This window comes from Melanotaenia boesemani, chromosome 11 (assembly GCF_017639745.1).
Source record: "Melanotaenia boesemani isolate fMelBoe1 chromosome 11, fMelBoe1.pri, whole genome shotgun sequence".
Taxonomy (NCBI): Eukaryota; Metazoa; Chordata; class Actinopteri; order Atheriniformes; family Melanotaeniidae; genus Melanotaenia; species Melanotaenia boesemani.
The window spans coordinates 10,335,029-10,348,387 of record NC_055692.1 but is presented as its reverse complement, the minus strand read 5'-3'; the positions used below and the strand labels follow the sequence as shown (position 1 = coordinate 10,348,387).

Genomic DNA, 13,359 nt, shown 5'->3' with positions numbered 1-13,359 from the left:
GATTGATTTACAGGTGGTGAACAAATCTTTTAAAGCCAACAAAGAATATTTTAAAAACTTCAGCGTGAAAAGTGCAGCTGTTTGCTGCAGTTATAACATTACCACAGTAAATAGTTCCCAAAGGGCCCCTGACTGATGTATAGACGAATTTATTGATTTCAAGAAAACCTCATGATGTAATTATCATTTTACAGATTTAATTAACCCCTTTTAATAAGCAACCGCGATCATAAATTATGTGTTCTTGGGTCAGTGCAGTTGTAATCTGAAGTGCTATGAGCTACAATAAGCATATCCAAAACTGGATTGAAAGAATTATGTTAAATATTTTGCTAAACTTAGAAAATTCTGATAAAATACTGAATATGTTAACTATGTGAGACGGGTTTAGTCTGTGAGTAGCTGGAAGAGAACAAAAACCTGCTTACTACAGAAAGTAATGTGCAAAATACAGTTAGAGGCTGTTTCTTTTATGAGAACTGAATCCAAAGTAGCAATGGGCAGGTGATAAATGTATGATGGCATTAGCTGCCCTCAGAGTGAGGGATCTCCTATCATGTTAAAAGGTTTACCAAGAGAGTTGGGAAAGCTGGGAAGAAAATAATTTTTTCATACAGGAGGGCTATTTTCTTTGTAATGAATATTCATACTAGGGTTGTAGCCTTTCCATTTACATGCTGAGGAGATGTATTGTGGTTATCAGGAGCCCTTTGTATCACTCAGATGTGGAGCTCCACCATTGGGCTGAATGAAGCAAGGACTCAGTATAATAGATTTCACACCTGCAGCTGATACTGGGTGATGCACTATCAATTCTAACTGGCATATTGTCATTATCACAGGGATGTCTATAAGGAAGGCATCTGAACTACAATCTGCACATGCAATAACAAAAACAATCACTTCCTCTAGTTTATCTACGGTGAAAAGGGCAGCATTGGCTCAGGTGGTAGAATAGGTTATTCCTATCCCGCTCCAGCATAGTCTTATTATTGTTTAACAAGACACTTCACCCACATTGCCCCCAGTGTTGGCTTCACTGGTGTATGAATGTCCGGTGGTGGTCAGAGCAGCTGTTGGTGTGGATTAGCTGCCACATTTCTGCCTGCTCCATGGAGAGTCTTGAAAGTGCCTTGAAAAGTGTTATATAAACCTAACCTGAAAACCTGAAAATTATCTTTTAAATTTTGTTTTTTTACTATAAAGTAACACATTTTAACAGCTAAATTTGAAAAAAAAAAAAAAAATGTTTAATGGATACAGTAAGGATTTTTTTAAACAAATTACAAAACTTGTAATACATTTTTCATCTTTCAATGAGTAATTTAACACTCAAAACAACTTTTTGTCCAAGAAAATTCTGATTGATTTCTTCTTTTATAATACCAAATATTAAAACAAAAATCATACAGAGAGTTGCATAAAGCTTAAAAAATAGACAGCAAAACAGAAAAAAAAGGGGCGGGGGGGGGGGGGGGGGGGACGACTATGAAAAGAATAAGTTTTGTGATTTGGAGGAACATTCTTGATGAACATCAATCAACATTGGGATGAATTATTTTTCAGCTCTGTTTTTCTGGAGGTAGACTGGCTTAAATGTTTAGTATGTCACTGACTTCAGACAGGATTACACCAACTGAATTAACAAATGCAGTACTGAAATCACTTTTTCTCCCCTTGGACAGAACATCATCTGTTACTAATAAAGATCAAGTAAGTATTGATCAAAGTTCAGTAGATGGTTTCCTCGGTTTTGCCTCTTCCTCATTTCGTGGGATGTGGAAAGCCACGTATGGACACCATTTGGTATTGAGACACACCAGTTTCTTCAAAGTAGCTGTTTTGACAATATTGAAACCCGTCTCCCCTCCGAAAGTGCTGGGCTTCCAGTAGACAGGGGAGCAGATGGGGTTTCCCAGCAGGCCTTTCAGGGAAAACGGAGCTCCCATCTCTACCATGCTCTCTCCAAATGTGCCACCAGCACGGGTTTTCTCCAGCAGGACACCGGGATAAAACTCCAGAGCATCTATGTGTCCATAGAGTTCCTCTAAACCTCGAGCCATTTCTTTGTCATCTATTAGGAAAAGATAAACATAAGTAATTTAGAGGGTTTTAGAAGTTTAACTGTTATTTTTTTATGAAACTATATTATCACTCTCAGTTTAGCTTCTAAATCTGACTGATGGAGCATGTGAGCAGGCTCAAAAAATATCACCACCCCTTCTTGTTGTTTGACCCACTTCATAGTTTATATCACAGAAAATGTTACAGCATGTTTGGTTTTATTTGTCTAAAAGTTTTTCAAATTCATTTATACTTGCATTACACTCAAACATAAATGGCATTAAGAGGCTGCCATGGAACCATATACTCAAAGAAAAGATTACGGATGCTGCAAAATTAGAAGAGAAAATATACACCCAAATATTCTGTAGCCCTATACGCAAGCTCAAGAAAAAAGATTATAACTATTATCTTACCAGTGAAATCGTGAAAAGACGTGTATGGCTTAAGGTTAAACCTTTTCCTGTATTCATTGAAAGGCTGCACACGTACAGCTCTGGACTCTCTGATGACCAATTCTGCCACTTTAAGCACCATTTCATGAGAATTGCGCCCCCCACCGATCTAAAGGACAGAAAATATGTTAATACAATGTTTCTTCAATGAAAAGTGACAACAAGACAATCTTCCTTTGTTGTCTGATGGGTGACAACATCGAGTAATTGTCTGGATTCTCTGATAACAGAGAAAGACCACTTCAAGCAGGATTTATTGAGACAGGAAGTGGACTTTAAGTATGGCAGTTCAGTAGCTCTTCAAATGTGCTGTGTCATATTGCACCTTCACGGTGGGCTGCACACAATATGGTAAAGTCAGATTACTAAATTTGAATTGTCTTGTATATGAAATGTGCCATACAAATAAGCTTGCCTTGCCTTTCCTTATTACATTAAGCTGTTAATTACTTTTAGAAGAAGTTTAGTTTCTCTGATACTTAATCATGTATGTGGCTGCTAAAATACTTTGTGAGTGTTAATGTAGTTAGTAATGTAATACAGAGAAGAGTGTGCCACAGATGATTACAGCAAAGGCAACTTCCTCATATTTCCTGTAATATATCTATTTATCTGTTTAAAAACAAATTCCAGTGAGTTAGACACTTTACTGCTTGGTGGTCATAAGAGGGATACAAATTATACACCTTAAATTACTTGAAACAACATCTGATTATTAAAAAAATGTCAGAATGCACTTGAAAAGTAATTAAGTCACAAACCATGATCATGCAGTATGTTGTAATGACTCATGATTAGGGAAGAAACCAGCAGTTGTGGCAGGTGGTAGCAGACAGCAAGAAATGTTTCTAAACAGTCAGCATGACACCACAAAGTGTAAAAGTTACACTGGTTCACAGTTTTATGATAAAGTTGTAAATGGCAATGATTTTTTTGTTGTTGTTGTTGTTTTGTTTCTTTTGTGATACTGGCCAAAAGTTATACTGGCTAACAATAATATGCTAAGTAACACTTAAAGGGAGCTAGGAGAGGGTTGCTGAAGGAATTACCTCCCTGACTGCCACACCAGAGATCCAACTTAGATCTCCATCTGACCCAATATTGTACAGCAACTTCTCATTTTCTTTTCTTCATATTTGCAATGTGAATGTGGTCACAGTTTTGCATCACATTGCATGAATTCTGCCCTTTGAACACAACAGCCAACATAAAACAGTTACCATATTTTTTGCAGGTACATTTCTATTCAACTCCTTTTTTGTGCAATGTGAATTTGAACTTGAACAACCTCAGTGAAAAATCTAAAACACCAAAGAGATTTGGCTTGGTTTTGGTGGTTAATTGATAAAAGCAAAATGCAACACAGCAGATGTATGTGAGATATGTGGAGCAAACAACTTGTGCATCCTCAAAAAGGTTGCAGGAGGTAAAATGATCAAACCAGACTGAAACACTACTGACTGCAACACATAGATACTTGCTTTCCACCATGTCTTTCATACATCTTTGACATTGTCAGTTTTCCATCTTATGTATCCTTTTTCTTCTACAATATATCGCCATTACAGTCATTATTTTCATTGAGCACATTTGTCATGGGAAAACTTCTGCAGCTGCATTTATGAGCTTCAGACTGGATTTCTACTACCTGTCCTGCAGGCTGACGAGAGAAAGCATCCACCAGCTTCTCCACGCCGTAATGCATGAGGATGGAAGTGTTGTACAAAAACTGGGAGAACGGGATTTCATCACCATCAATGAGAAAGCTGTCTGGCATCAGTGGGTGCCAGTGGTAGAGCTGGCAGAACTCCAAGGCGATACGGTTACTGTACTGGAAACGCACATCAAAGAGCAGAGAAGGATCGAATTTCAGCTTCAGCAGGTAGCCACTCAGTTGTTGCACGTACTCTTCTATTATAATTTTGATGATTTCACCTGAATGGAAGAAAGAAAATGTAATAATTAGTGAGATATAGATTGGATCTAGAATTCTGGACAATGATTTTCTTCTTTTGGGTGGATTTTTGTTCATGGATGGAATAGAACATTGGGCCTAGAGTTAACTTGTCTGATTAAAAGGATTACGTTCTCACAGACTCCGGCTTGTCTTCAAGCATTCACCCTTTGCTCTGTTGGTTCTCCTGAATCTTTCTCCAGAAGGATCTCAACTAAACCACTGGTACTTTACTACTCTGAATTTATCTCCAGCTGCTAACAATCAAAAGAAACTCCCCTGTATTCATTTCCACAGAAGAGCCAGAGCAATCCAGATGTCAGAGCCTGCCTTTGCTGTTCTCAGCACCCGCTTAAGCTTTAATAAACTTTAATAAGCTTTAATAAAAACCAAATGTCTCAGACTTTTTTAATCAACAAGTGAGGTGCAGTGCATTAAACCTTTTGTGTACTACACATGACACAGATTGTTGTTCTGATTCATGTACCTATCAAATAATTTGTGGCTATGTTTTTACAATGTGTCATAGGCTCTGGTCCTAAAGCTAAACCCACAACAGTCTTAGTTTGTATTTCCACAGACACTAGTAAAAAACATATAAGTTCTCTTCAACAGAAGTACTTGAGTCATAATTAAAAGTGCATAATGTCCAGGGATAATCAGTTCGCTTTTAAATATACTCACAGATCTTTTCTACATGTGCACTGATGGAAATTGTTAGTAAGTACAAACACCACAGTATTCATGTTTTCTCAATGCTTCAAAAGCTTTTAACTGAATTAATCATTGTAAATTGTTTATGAAAATAACCATTTCTAGTGGGGTTTTGACGAGGTGGTATACTGTTGTCCAAACGTTTGACTGATACAACACTGGATGGTCCTTATTTTCCTGTGTTTAAATCAATTAAATCTTGGTGGCTGGAACTGAGCATTCAACCAACTTCCATAATCCTGGATGCAGCCTGCAGATACGTGATATGAGCAGCAAATAATCTACCTTCAGGCCCTGCAACAAATGGTGAAAGTTTATTAAGTCAAGATCCATTTCTCATGCAGCTTTTTTTTCTTTTTAAACTTAAGTTTCAGGCTGTGTAAAGATGATTTAATGATACTTTCTGTGCCAGCATAGATAACTGTGGTTCAGCAACTCCTTTGCTGAAGTGAAAGCAAACACTAATAGTAGAATAATGATGTTGGAAGTCTAATTTATTCATGATTTTTTTTTATTTAATTTTAATGCAACCTTTGGATTAGAAACTGATTTAGAATTCTTTCTTACCTGCAGGTGTGGATGCAGCTGTCATAGGGCTCTTGTTCAGTACTAATGGGGTTAATTTACATTGAAATACTCTCGCACAGAGCTTACCACACAACTGAGTCATCACATTTTCCACTTTTGAGCAACCATAAATCACTATCTGACTCAGAGTTGTATAAAAGGAAGTTTTTGTTTGCAGCAAAGTAATCCATGCTGTTTCATGAAAATATTTATAAAGATAAAGAACATGCACCTATAGTTGTTTTTTCTTTGTTTTTATGAGTACGCTGGTCATTCATGAGCAGTGTTATGAAATGTGCCCATTTAATACTGACTTTTACTCACCAATAATGATAAGTCTGGTGGTTTGGAAAAGCTGTTCATCATCCCAGGTTGGATGTTCTGCCTTCAGGATGTCACAGACTCTGTTATGCTCCCTCAGCCAGATAGTGGCATACATGGTGAGGCCCGGTAGGATGCCAAACACCTTTTGACCAATGGCCAGACGCTGCTCAGCAGGGAAACCTTCAGGGTATACCATGTCTACAGGGACATCAGATACTGTAGGAGGGTACATCTCACCATTTTTCAACTGTGAAGGATGAATCATGTATCTTAATGTTAGTCATTTCAAACTATTTCCATATTTTTAGATTTGTACAAGGCCCTTTCTTGTGAAAGATGAACAACCACAGATCGTGTTTGAGCAAAAGAGAAAATCTTTCTCATGCAAGTAGTTCCTTGATAAAAAAAAAGTACTTCTTAAAAGACAAACCATATCATGAGGATATGACAAAGTAAGATAAAGAATTTTTAGTTTTTATTTTATACACGAAAGAGCTGACTGATTTTATCACTTTAACCACCATCACTATAATCTTCAGGATGTATCGCATCATTCTCAGGCTACAGGAAGTGTTGCGAAGCTCTTGTGTTATGTGATATAAGAGGCAAAATCAAACACACATGGCCATAGGGTAGTGACTTAATAACCCCCCTCCAATTATTATTAGTGTTTGATAATTTCACACATTATAAATGTAACGCACACATTAATTTGCAGTTGGCTTAAATAATACCATTGTAATTCTGGCTGTGGTTTTAAATATGGAGCAGCAAATAATAAGAAAAGGGTTTAATATTAATTTCAATTTTTAGATATTCAGTGACGTCCGTGAGTGGCAAATTGAACTTGTATTGTAACTTGCATTGAATGACAGAGGGAGTAGCCTAAGGAATTGATTAAAATATTATAATGAAAATATTTTTTAAACACACCAGTTATTTTTATGTATTTTGTTGCATCTATAAAAATGTTAAAGGTAACACAGTTTAAATGTTATAAAATAGTATTTCTGAACCAACAAGGTAATTCCCAAATAAAAAAAAAAAAAAAAACTGGCATATCACTTTATATGCAGTGTTTTCCTGGAAAAAACTGAGGAAACAGGACAAGTGGAGGACAAAAGAAGAAGGAACAGCAAATGAACATAATCACAATTATGACAGATTGATCCTTTCAAGAAACATTATAAAATCAAAGACCTGAGAAATTAATCATGTTTTTTTTTATCTGTGCTGTATATCTTTTTAATAAATTGGCATACCTATTTGTCTTTTTTTTTTTTTTAAGAAAAAGACATGATGAGAAAGTTTAGTTTTTTTTCTCAGTGCTGGATAAATAGCGTTATTTTTTACTAATATGTCTGTGTATTTCTTTATTACCTGATATTTTAGTTTTCCATCTTTATGAAGTCTAAGTTGATGCTGCCTTACAAGGTCTTCTCCATAGATGTTACTTGCATCTACCTGGGAGAGTAACACCAAAGCAAATAATTTGTGTTTAAATAGTCTTCATTGTTTATTAAGCAATAGATCAAAGTATTGTTGTTAGTGTATCTTACCCCATGCCCTAAACCATGGGTGAAGCCTCCTTGAACTTTGTGATTTGTTTTGAAGAACTGGTGCGTGAAGTGTTGGGCCATGAAGGCAAACATCAAATTGATTCCTTGAGGATCTGGCCTAAATTTCTGTCTCTTAAAAAATCTCTCAGTCAGCTCTTTGACATCAGGAAGAACAGGTTTACCTGTAGAGGACAAAATATTAAAGCTTTTTCCTGGAACATATTGGTCTGTTTTCATTTTTGTAGGTCTCACCTGTAGTTCCCATTGGCAAAGGGCAGTCCTTCGGGACAGGAGGGAGGAGCCGTGTGTAGTAGGAGAGGTTGTAGTAGGACTCCCAGCTGAGGTATCCATATTTGGTATTATAGGTCGGGGGGCTTGGGATAAGATCGCTTCTACCTGTGACAAAAGGGGCCATAAGAAGTTTAATGCACATGTGTTTCTATTGCTGCATGTTCAGATCTTTTCTTTGGTTGTTTCAGGGACTGATTTGGCAAATACTTGGCCTAAGAATATCATTGCTTAAAATTAAGCTTGGGAGTTTATAAGTCATGTAGAAAACTTGACAAGATTATACAAAGTTATACGAAGGTTGTAAATACCGATAGAAATGCAGAGGATCTCATTCTACTTAAACATGCTGAAACCAGTAATAAATTAAACAACTGGTAAACTGGTAGTGGAAACAGATGACATTTCAGATTCTTTCATATAGAATTCCCCAGTTTATCCCATTTTAAATTAAATAAATAAACAACTTCTACATAAACTGCTTCTTTCCTTACCATTTACATAATTTGACCAGCTCCTATGGTTGCTTCTTGGGATTTTTTTAATAGGTTTAAAATATTTGCAAGGCCACAGGAATGCTGGATCTTGGGCTCCTAGCCTGGGCATCCCAGTTAGTCATGCCTAGAAATACTAGTAGTTACTAGATGCGAGCTGCTTTTTAGGTGATACTAGCACAAGAATACTGGTAACTAGCCACGCTATATTCACTAATATGCTGCTCTAGTCGAAGAATGTTTACTTTTTTAAAATTTACATTTATTCATGATTCCCTAAATCCACCATTAAAACTGTAAATTAATCCGCAACTTAAAAATTGTCAAACAACTGTCCTGTTTACCATGGTGTGTGAAATAATGGCTAGTTTTGTTTCAGTTCTTTGGATTTACATTAAAAACAGATTAGAACTGCAGCTTTCACCTTTAACTTTGTTGTCAATATGAGTTTTCCTGTGAGACAGCAATACTACTGGCTAAACTGAAAGCATAAAACTTTTAATTTATTCAACAAAGGAAATCTTGATGTTTATCTTAGTGGCTCAGTTCCTCTCTTAGTGAGAAAAAATCTGTTAAAAAAACACAAAGCCAAAATAATAATAATAATACTAAAAAAAAAAAAAAACAAGTTCCATTAACTCTTAAGATATTAGACTTACTCTAAAACCTGATTCAATAACAGCTCAAATTTCATTTTTGCATCTGTAGGCATGTAAACAATCCATTTTGAAAACTTTTAATTAAAAAAAAAATCCAAAACATACTAATCAGTGTTTCAGGATTCAAGAAAAACAACGGATGAATAAAGTAAATCTTAGAAAAGATCTGCAGTGTCTACTCCAGTTTCACGCTTTTAATGGCTTCACAAACCTGTCAGCACTAATCTCATGAGGGTGTTTCGTAAGAAAGTGTTGTTGACCAAGTCCCACAGCCACTGGAAATGAGTCAGGATGTAGTGAACCACAGACGGACTGGGCTTCAGCATGAGATAAATTCTGGTCCAGAACTCCGCTACACAGAAAGATTAAGGCAATGCATGTACTTTATTATTAAAGCATGCTTCCTGCTTACAGCTTATTCAAGGTGCTTTACAGATTATTAAAATTGCTTATGCTATGAAGCTTTTGTACAGCTTCTTACAAGTGATCTCAAACTCCAATCCTTGAGGACCAATTTCTGCATGTTTTAGATGCTTCCCCGCTCCGACACTCTTGATTAACATAAAATGCATCCAACAGCTTGTTGTTTTGTTCTGCACAATGACCCGTTGATTTGAGTCAGGTGTGTTAAAGCAAGGAAACATCTAAACATTGGCCCTCAAGGATGAGGTTTGGGATCCCTGTCATAAACAGAGACACATATGTGTATATGTGTTGGAAGGGCTATTAGCATGCACATGGTTATTAGAGTTTATGTACTTACGAATGGTGCAGTTGACTCCATAGAAACCTGTCCGAGTGCAGTCACATTTATAGCTGTGTGTGTCATATCGCACACACACTCCTGAGTTCTGACATGGGTAGAAGCAACAGGGATTTACTGCAAATCAGAAAAGAGATTAGCATAATTTATATTAATGTGCTAGCTATGCCCAGCAGAGAAGCAAAACAAATACAAAAAGACCTACAATATCAATGAGACCAAAAGGTGTCCAAACTTCTACAAAGACTAAAACATTTCTAAAAGGGGAGTTTTTTTGCATAGCACATTTCCTGAACAAAAAAAGCAAGGGCACAAAGGTGCAAAACCACCTCAAAGATGTTTGAAAGACTTTAAAAAACAACATTTCTAGAGACAAATAATTGACTATGAAAGATGCTAAAATTGGAGTACAAAGAGATGCAAAACACTTAAAGAGACACAAAAAACTATAATGAGATGAAAAACTACAGCAAGGAAACATGATACAACTAGATAGACAAGATTGCTGCTAACAATAACAACAAAGATAACGTGACATAATAATACTGATTTTCCCATGGAATATCTCTGATTAAAAAGCATTGTCACATTTCCACCACTCATGTGTTTATGAGGTAAACTCTTGCTTTCTCAGTGAATTCAGTGAACCACCCCAGACTAAATAAGGTTAAAAAGCATGAACTAATAGCTGATAGTGCACTGGTCATACAGTCTCTTTGCAGAAATGTGCTTTTTCTTACTTTATTTTGCCTCTTAGCCTGTTAATGCCACAAGCCTGTTAATGCCTGTGCCAAACAGCACAGCTTCCTCTACATATTTTTAACACTTGACTTGTTATGGCTTCCTGGTTCTTCAGACTTGCAGACGTTTAACAAGATAATTTGACACTGCATAATGTTCTCCTTTAGTAGCTGCATACACCCTAAAATTTTTGTGACCATGAGAAAGGCAAACAAGTGCAAAGCTTTTTTGAGCAAATCAACTAGGTTGAAAAGATAAATTAAAGTTTTTAAAAGGTAGGGTAGCTATTCAGGGCTACATGCAGTGTCTTTGAACTGAAACAACTCATGTTGTTAAGTTAAAAATATCTGTAAAAATATGTTTGATTTACCCACTTGATGTAGGTTGACAAAACACAAGTCTTTTTATTGAGTTTACTAAAAAAGAAATCAACTGGTTGCCTTATTAATTTTCTCGACTAATTCTTTAGTTGGGAAGTTTGTATTTCATCCATTTTTTATCTTTTCTTATTCCAATGCAGGGTAACAGGGTTGAGGATGGATGGGTGAGATGACACTATGCCTTTGAACAATCATTTTACCATGCATGGTCCAGTTTATAACGATTATAAATAACATATATGATCCCTACATCCTCAAATAAAATATCCACATTAACAGTATAAGAGGTAATACATACATTTTGCGATTTAGATATAAAATATTCTTACCAACATTAGCGTCACCAGAACATGATGAGCTCTGCAGCAGCAACACAAGCACCCAGATGAAGAAGATGCTACACTCTGTAGAAAATAAAGTAAATAAAAATTAATTATTACCTTGACTATTGATAATTATATTCAGATGAACAGATCTTTAACTGTATGATTTTAAAACTCACCTTTCATGCTTTACTTGTTGTTTAACAGTGTTACTCTGCATCTAAAAAAACGCTCTTTTCATACGTCTGTTAGGGTCGAAGTGGCTTTATAAGATCTGTTATCAGCTTTGGGTGGTAACACAGCTTCCTCCACTTCCTTTATTTAGTAGTTTACCCACAGTACATTGCTACAGGCTTGGTAATCTTTAAACTTAATATTTAACTGGAAATGTTGAGCAAATTATTCCCAAGTTAATGTTTGCAATGAGGCTGTTTGGTAGGAGTTTTAGTCAAATTTAGAAGGAATAATCTGCCTTTAAAGGACAGGGTCTTGTTGTTTATTAAAACCATACAGTCAAGGAAAATAACAGCAGCTTGTAGCTGAAGGGAAAAATCAAAGTGCTTTATCGCCACCTGTTGGTAAATTCATATGTCAACTCTCATAAGTTTTTGAAATTAAATGTAAGTGCTTGGAGAAATTGCCAAAATTTCTTTGAACAAATCTTCGAACAAATTTACTGTGACTTTATTCACATATAATCATATTAAATTGCTGATTTAAATGGAATTTTCTGACTGAAAATGTGGGTATTTATAACTGAATCTATGAGGATATTGATCAAAAGTGAATCAAATCAAGATAACTTGATTATTCATTTAATTATTTTAGGTGTATAAATTTAGAAACTGTGCTTTAATAGAATTATAACTACTAAAAAGTTGAGGATTTGCTTCTAAACAAGCCTTTTTTTATGGATAGTTCTGTGTTTTTTGGTGAATCTGTTGCTTTTTATTATTAAAATCTAGTAAGTTATCCATTATGTAACATGTCTATGATTCATAGAATACATTCATACAAATAAAGTAATTCCAGGAAGTAGTTTTTTTAACTTTGTTTTGGAGGCTAAGGACTGAAAATAAAAACAGAACATAATAAAAAAAAATCTAAAGTATGACCTTGTAATAAAGCTGCTTTGCATCATTTGATAAATATGGGAAATAATGAAATTAAAACTGTGCATCCTTGTTGCTAAAAATGTTGCCAGTGTCTGATTTTTATTCCCTCCCATTAAAGCCAAACTTGTGAGAGATATATCTCTGATGAGGCTCTCCTGCAAGATTTCCTGCATACTTTTGCAATACTTCTCAGTTTCTAACTCAGAACTTGATGGTGACTGAATAGACTGATGCCACCAAAGTGGCTCAGGGTCATAAAATTCCATTTATACCATTATTGAAGTATTGATATGTTAACATTGCATGTTTTAAAGCCCTGAAGTTTTGAGACCAACAAATAATCCTGGTGGGTGAATGTTGTGCTATATTGTGTGGAGATAGACACAGACGCAGCTGCAGCTCATTGGCAGTCACCCTATCTGTCTTGATCGGCAGTAGTGTGGGTCAACCAATATAACATTGTGATAAAACAATTTGTACAAACCAGGCAAACATGTTTGTGTGTCTGCCTGCCATCACCAAGTTGTACCCTTGTTATGACCCTAAAATGTTTCACGGATTTACATCATTTTCTGATTTATAATTGTAAGGAGAATTTAATGCTCATCCCACCAAAATAAAATAGATCACACATTTTAGAAGTCCAGAAAAAGAAAAGTTTGTTTCTTGCTAAAAAAAAAATAAACAAAATAAAAAATGTGTATATATATATATATATATATATATATATATATATATATATATATATATATATATATATATATATATATATATATATCGGGTTGTGTGTTACATTATTAGGAAATAAATAAAAAGGCATTTTAATGCAACACATAAAATTTAAGCCATATCTCAGCTCATTCACTGTCTTTTTTTTAAACTCTAAACATATCTCAAATGCAAAGAGAAGCTAGTCTTTTACACTGAAACTCTCCTGGACTTTAGGACTTCAGAATGTA

At 35.4% G+C, this 13,359-nt stretch overlaps 1 protein-coding gene across 1 annotated transcript; it reads right to left on the bottom strand.

Annotated features, from left to right (window-relative positions):
* Positions 1-1,261: 1,261 nt before the first annotated feature.
* On the bottom strand, positions 1,262-11,655 carry ptgs1 (prostaglandin-endoperoxide synthase 1). Its single transcript, XM_042000682.1, has 11 exons — positions 11,465-11,655; positions 11,292-11,366; positions 9,842-9,958; positions 9,290-9,430; positions 7,890-8,033; positions 7,638-7,819; positions 7,459-7,542; positions 6,079-6,325; positions 4,168-4,454; positions 2,481-2,628; positions 1,262-2,074 (listed from the first exon to the last, which is right to left on the bottom strand). The coding sequence occupies exons 1-11, from the start codon at positions 11,469-11,471 to the stop codon at positions 1,725-1,727; spliced, it is 1,782 nt and encodes a 593-aa protein (XP_041856616.1). The 5' UTR covers positions 11,472-11,655; the 3' UTR covers positions 1,262-1,724.
* Positions 11,656-13,359: the final 1,704 nt, after the last annotated feature.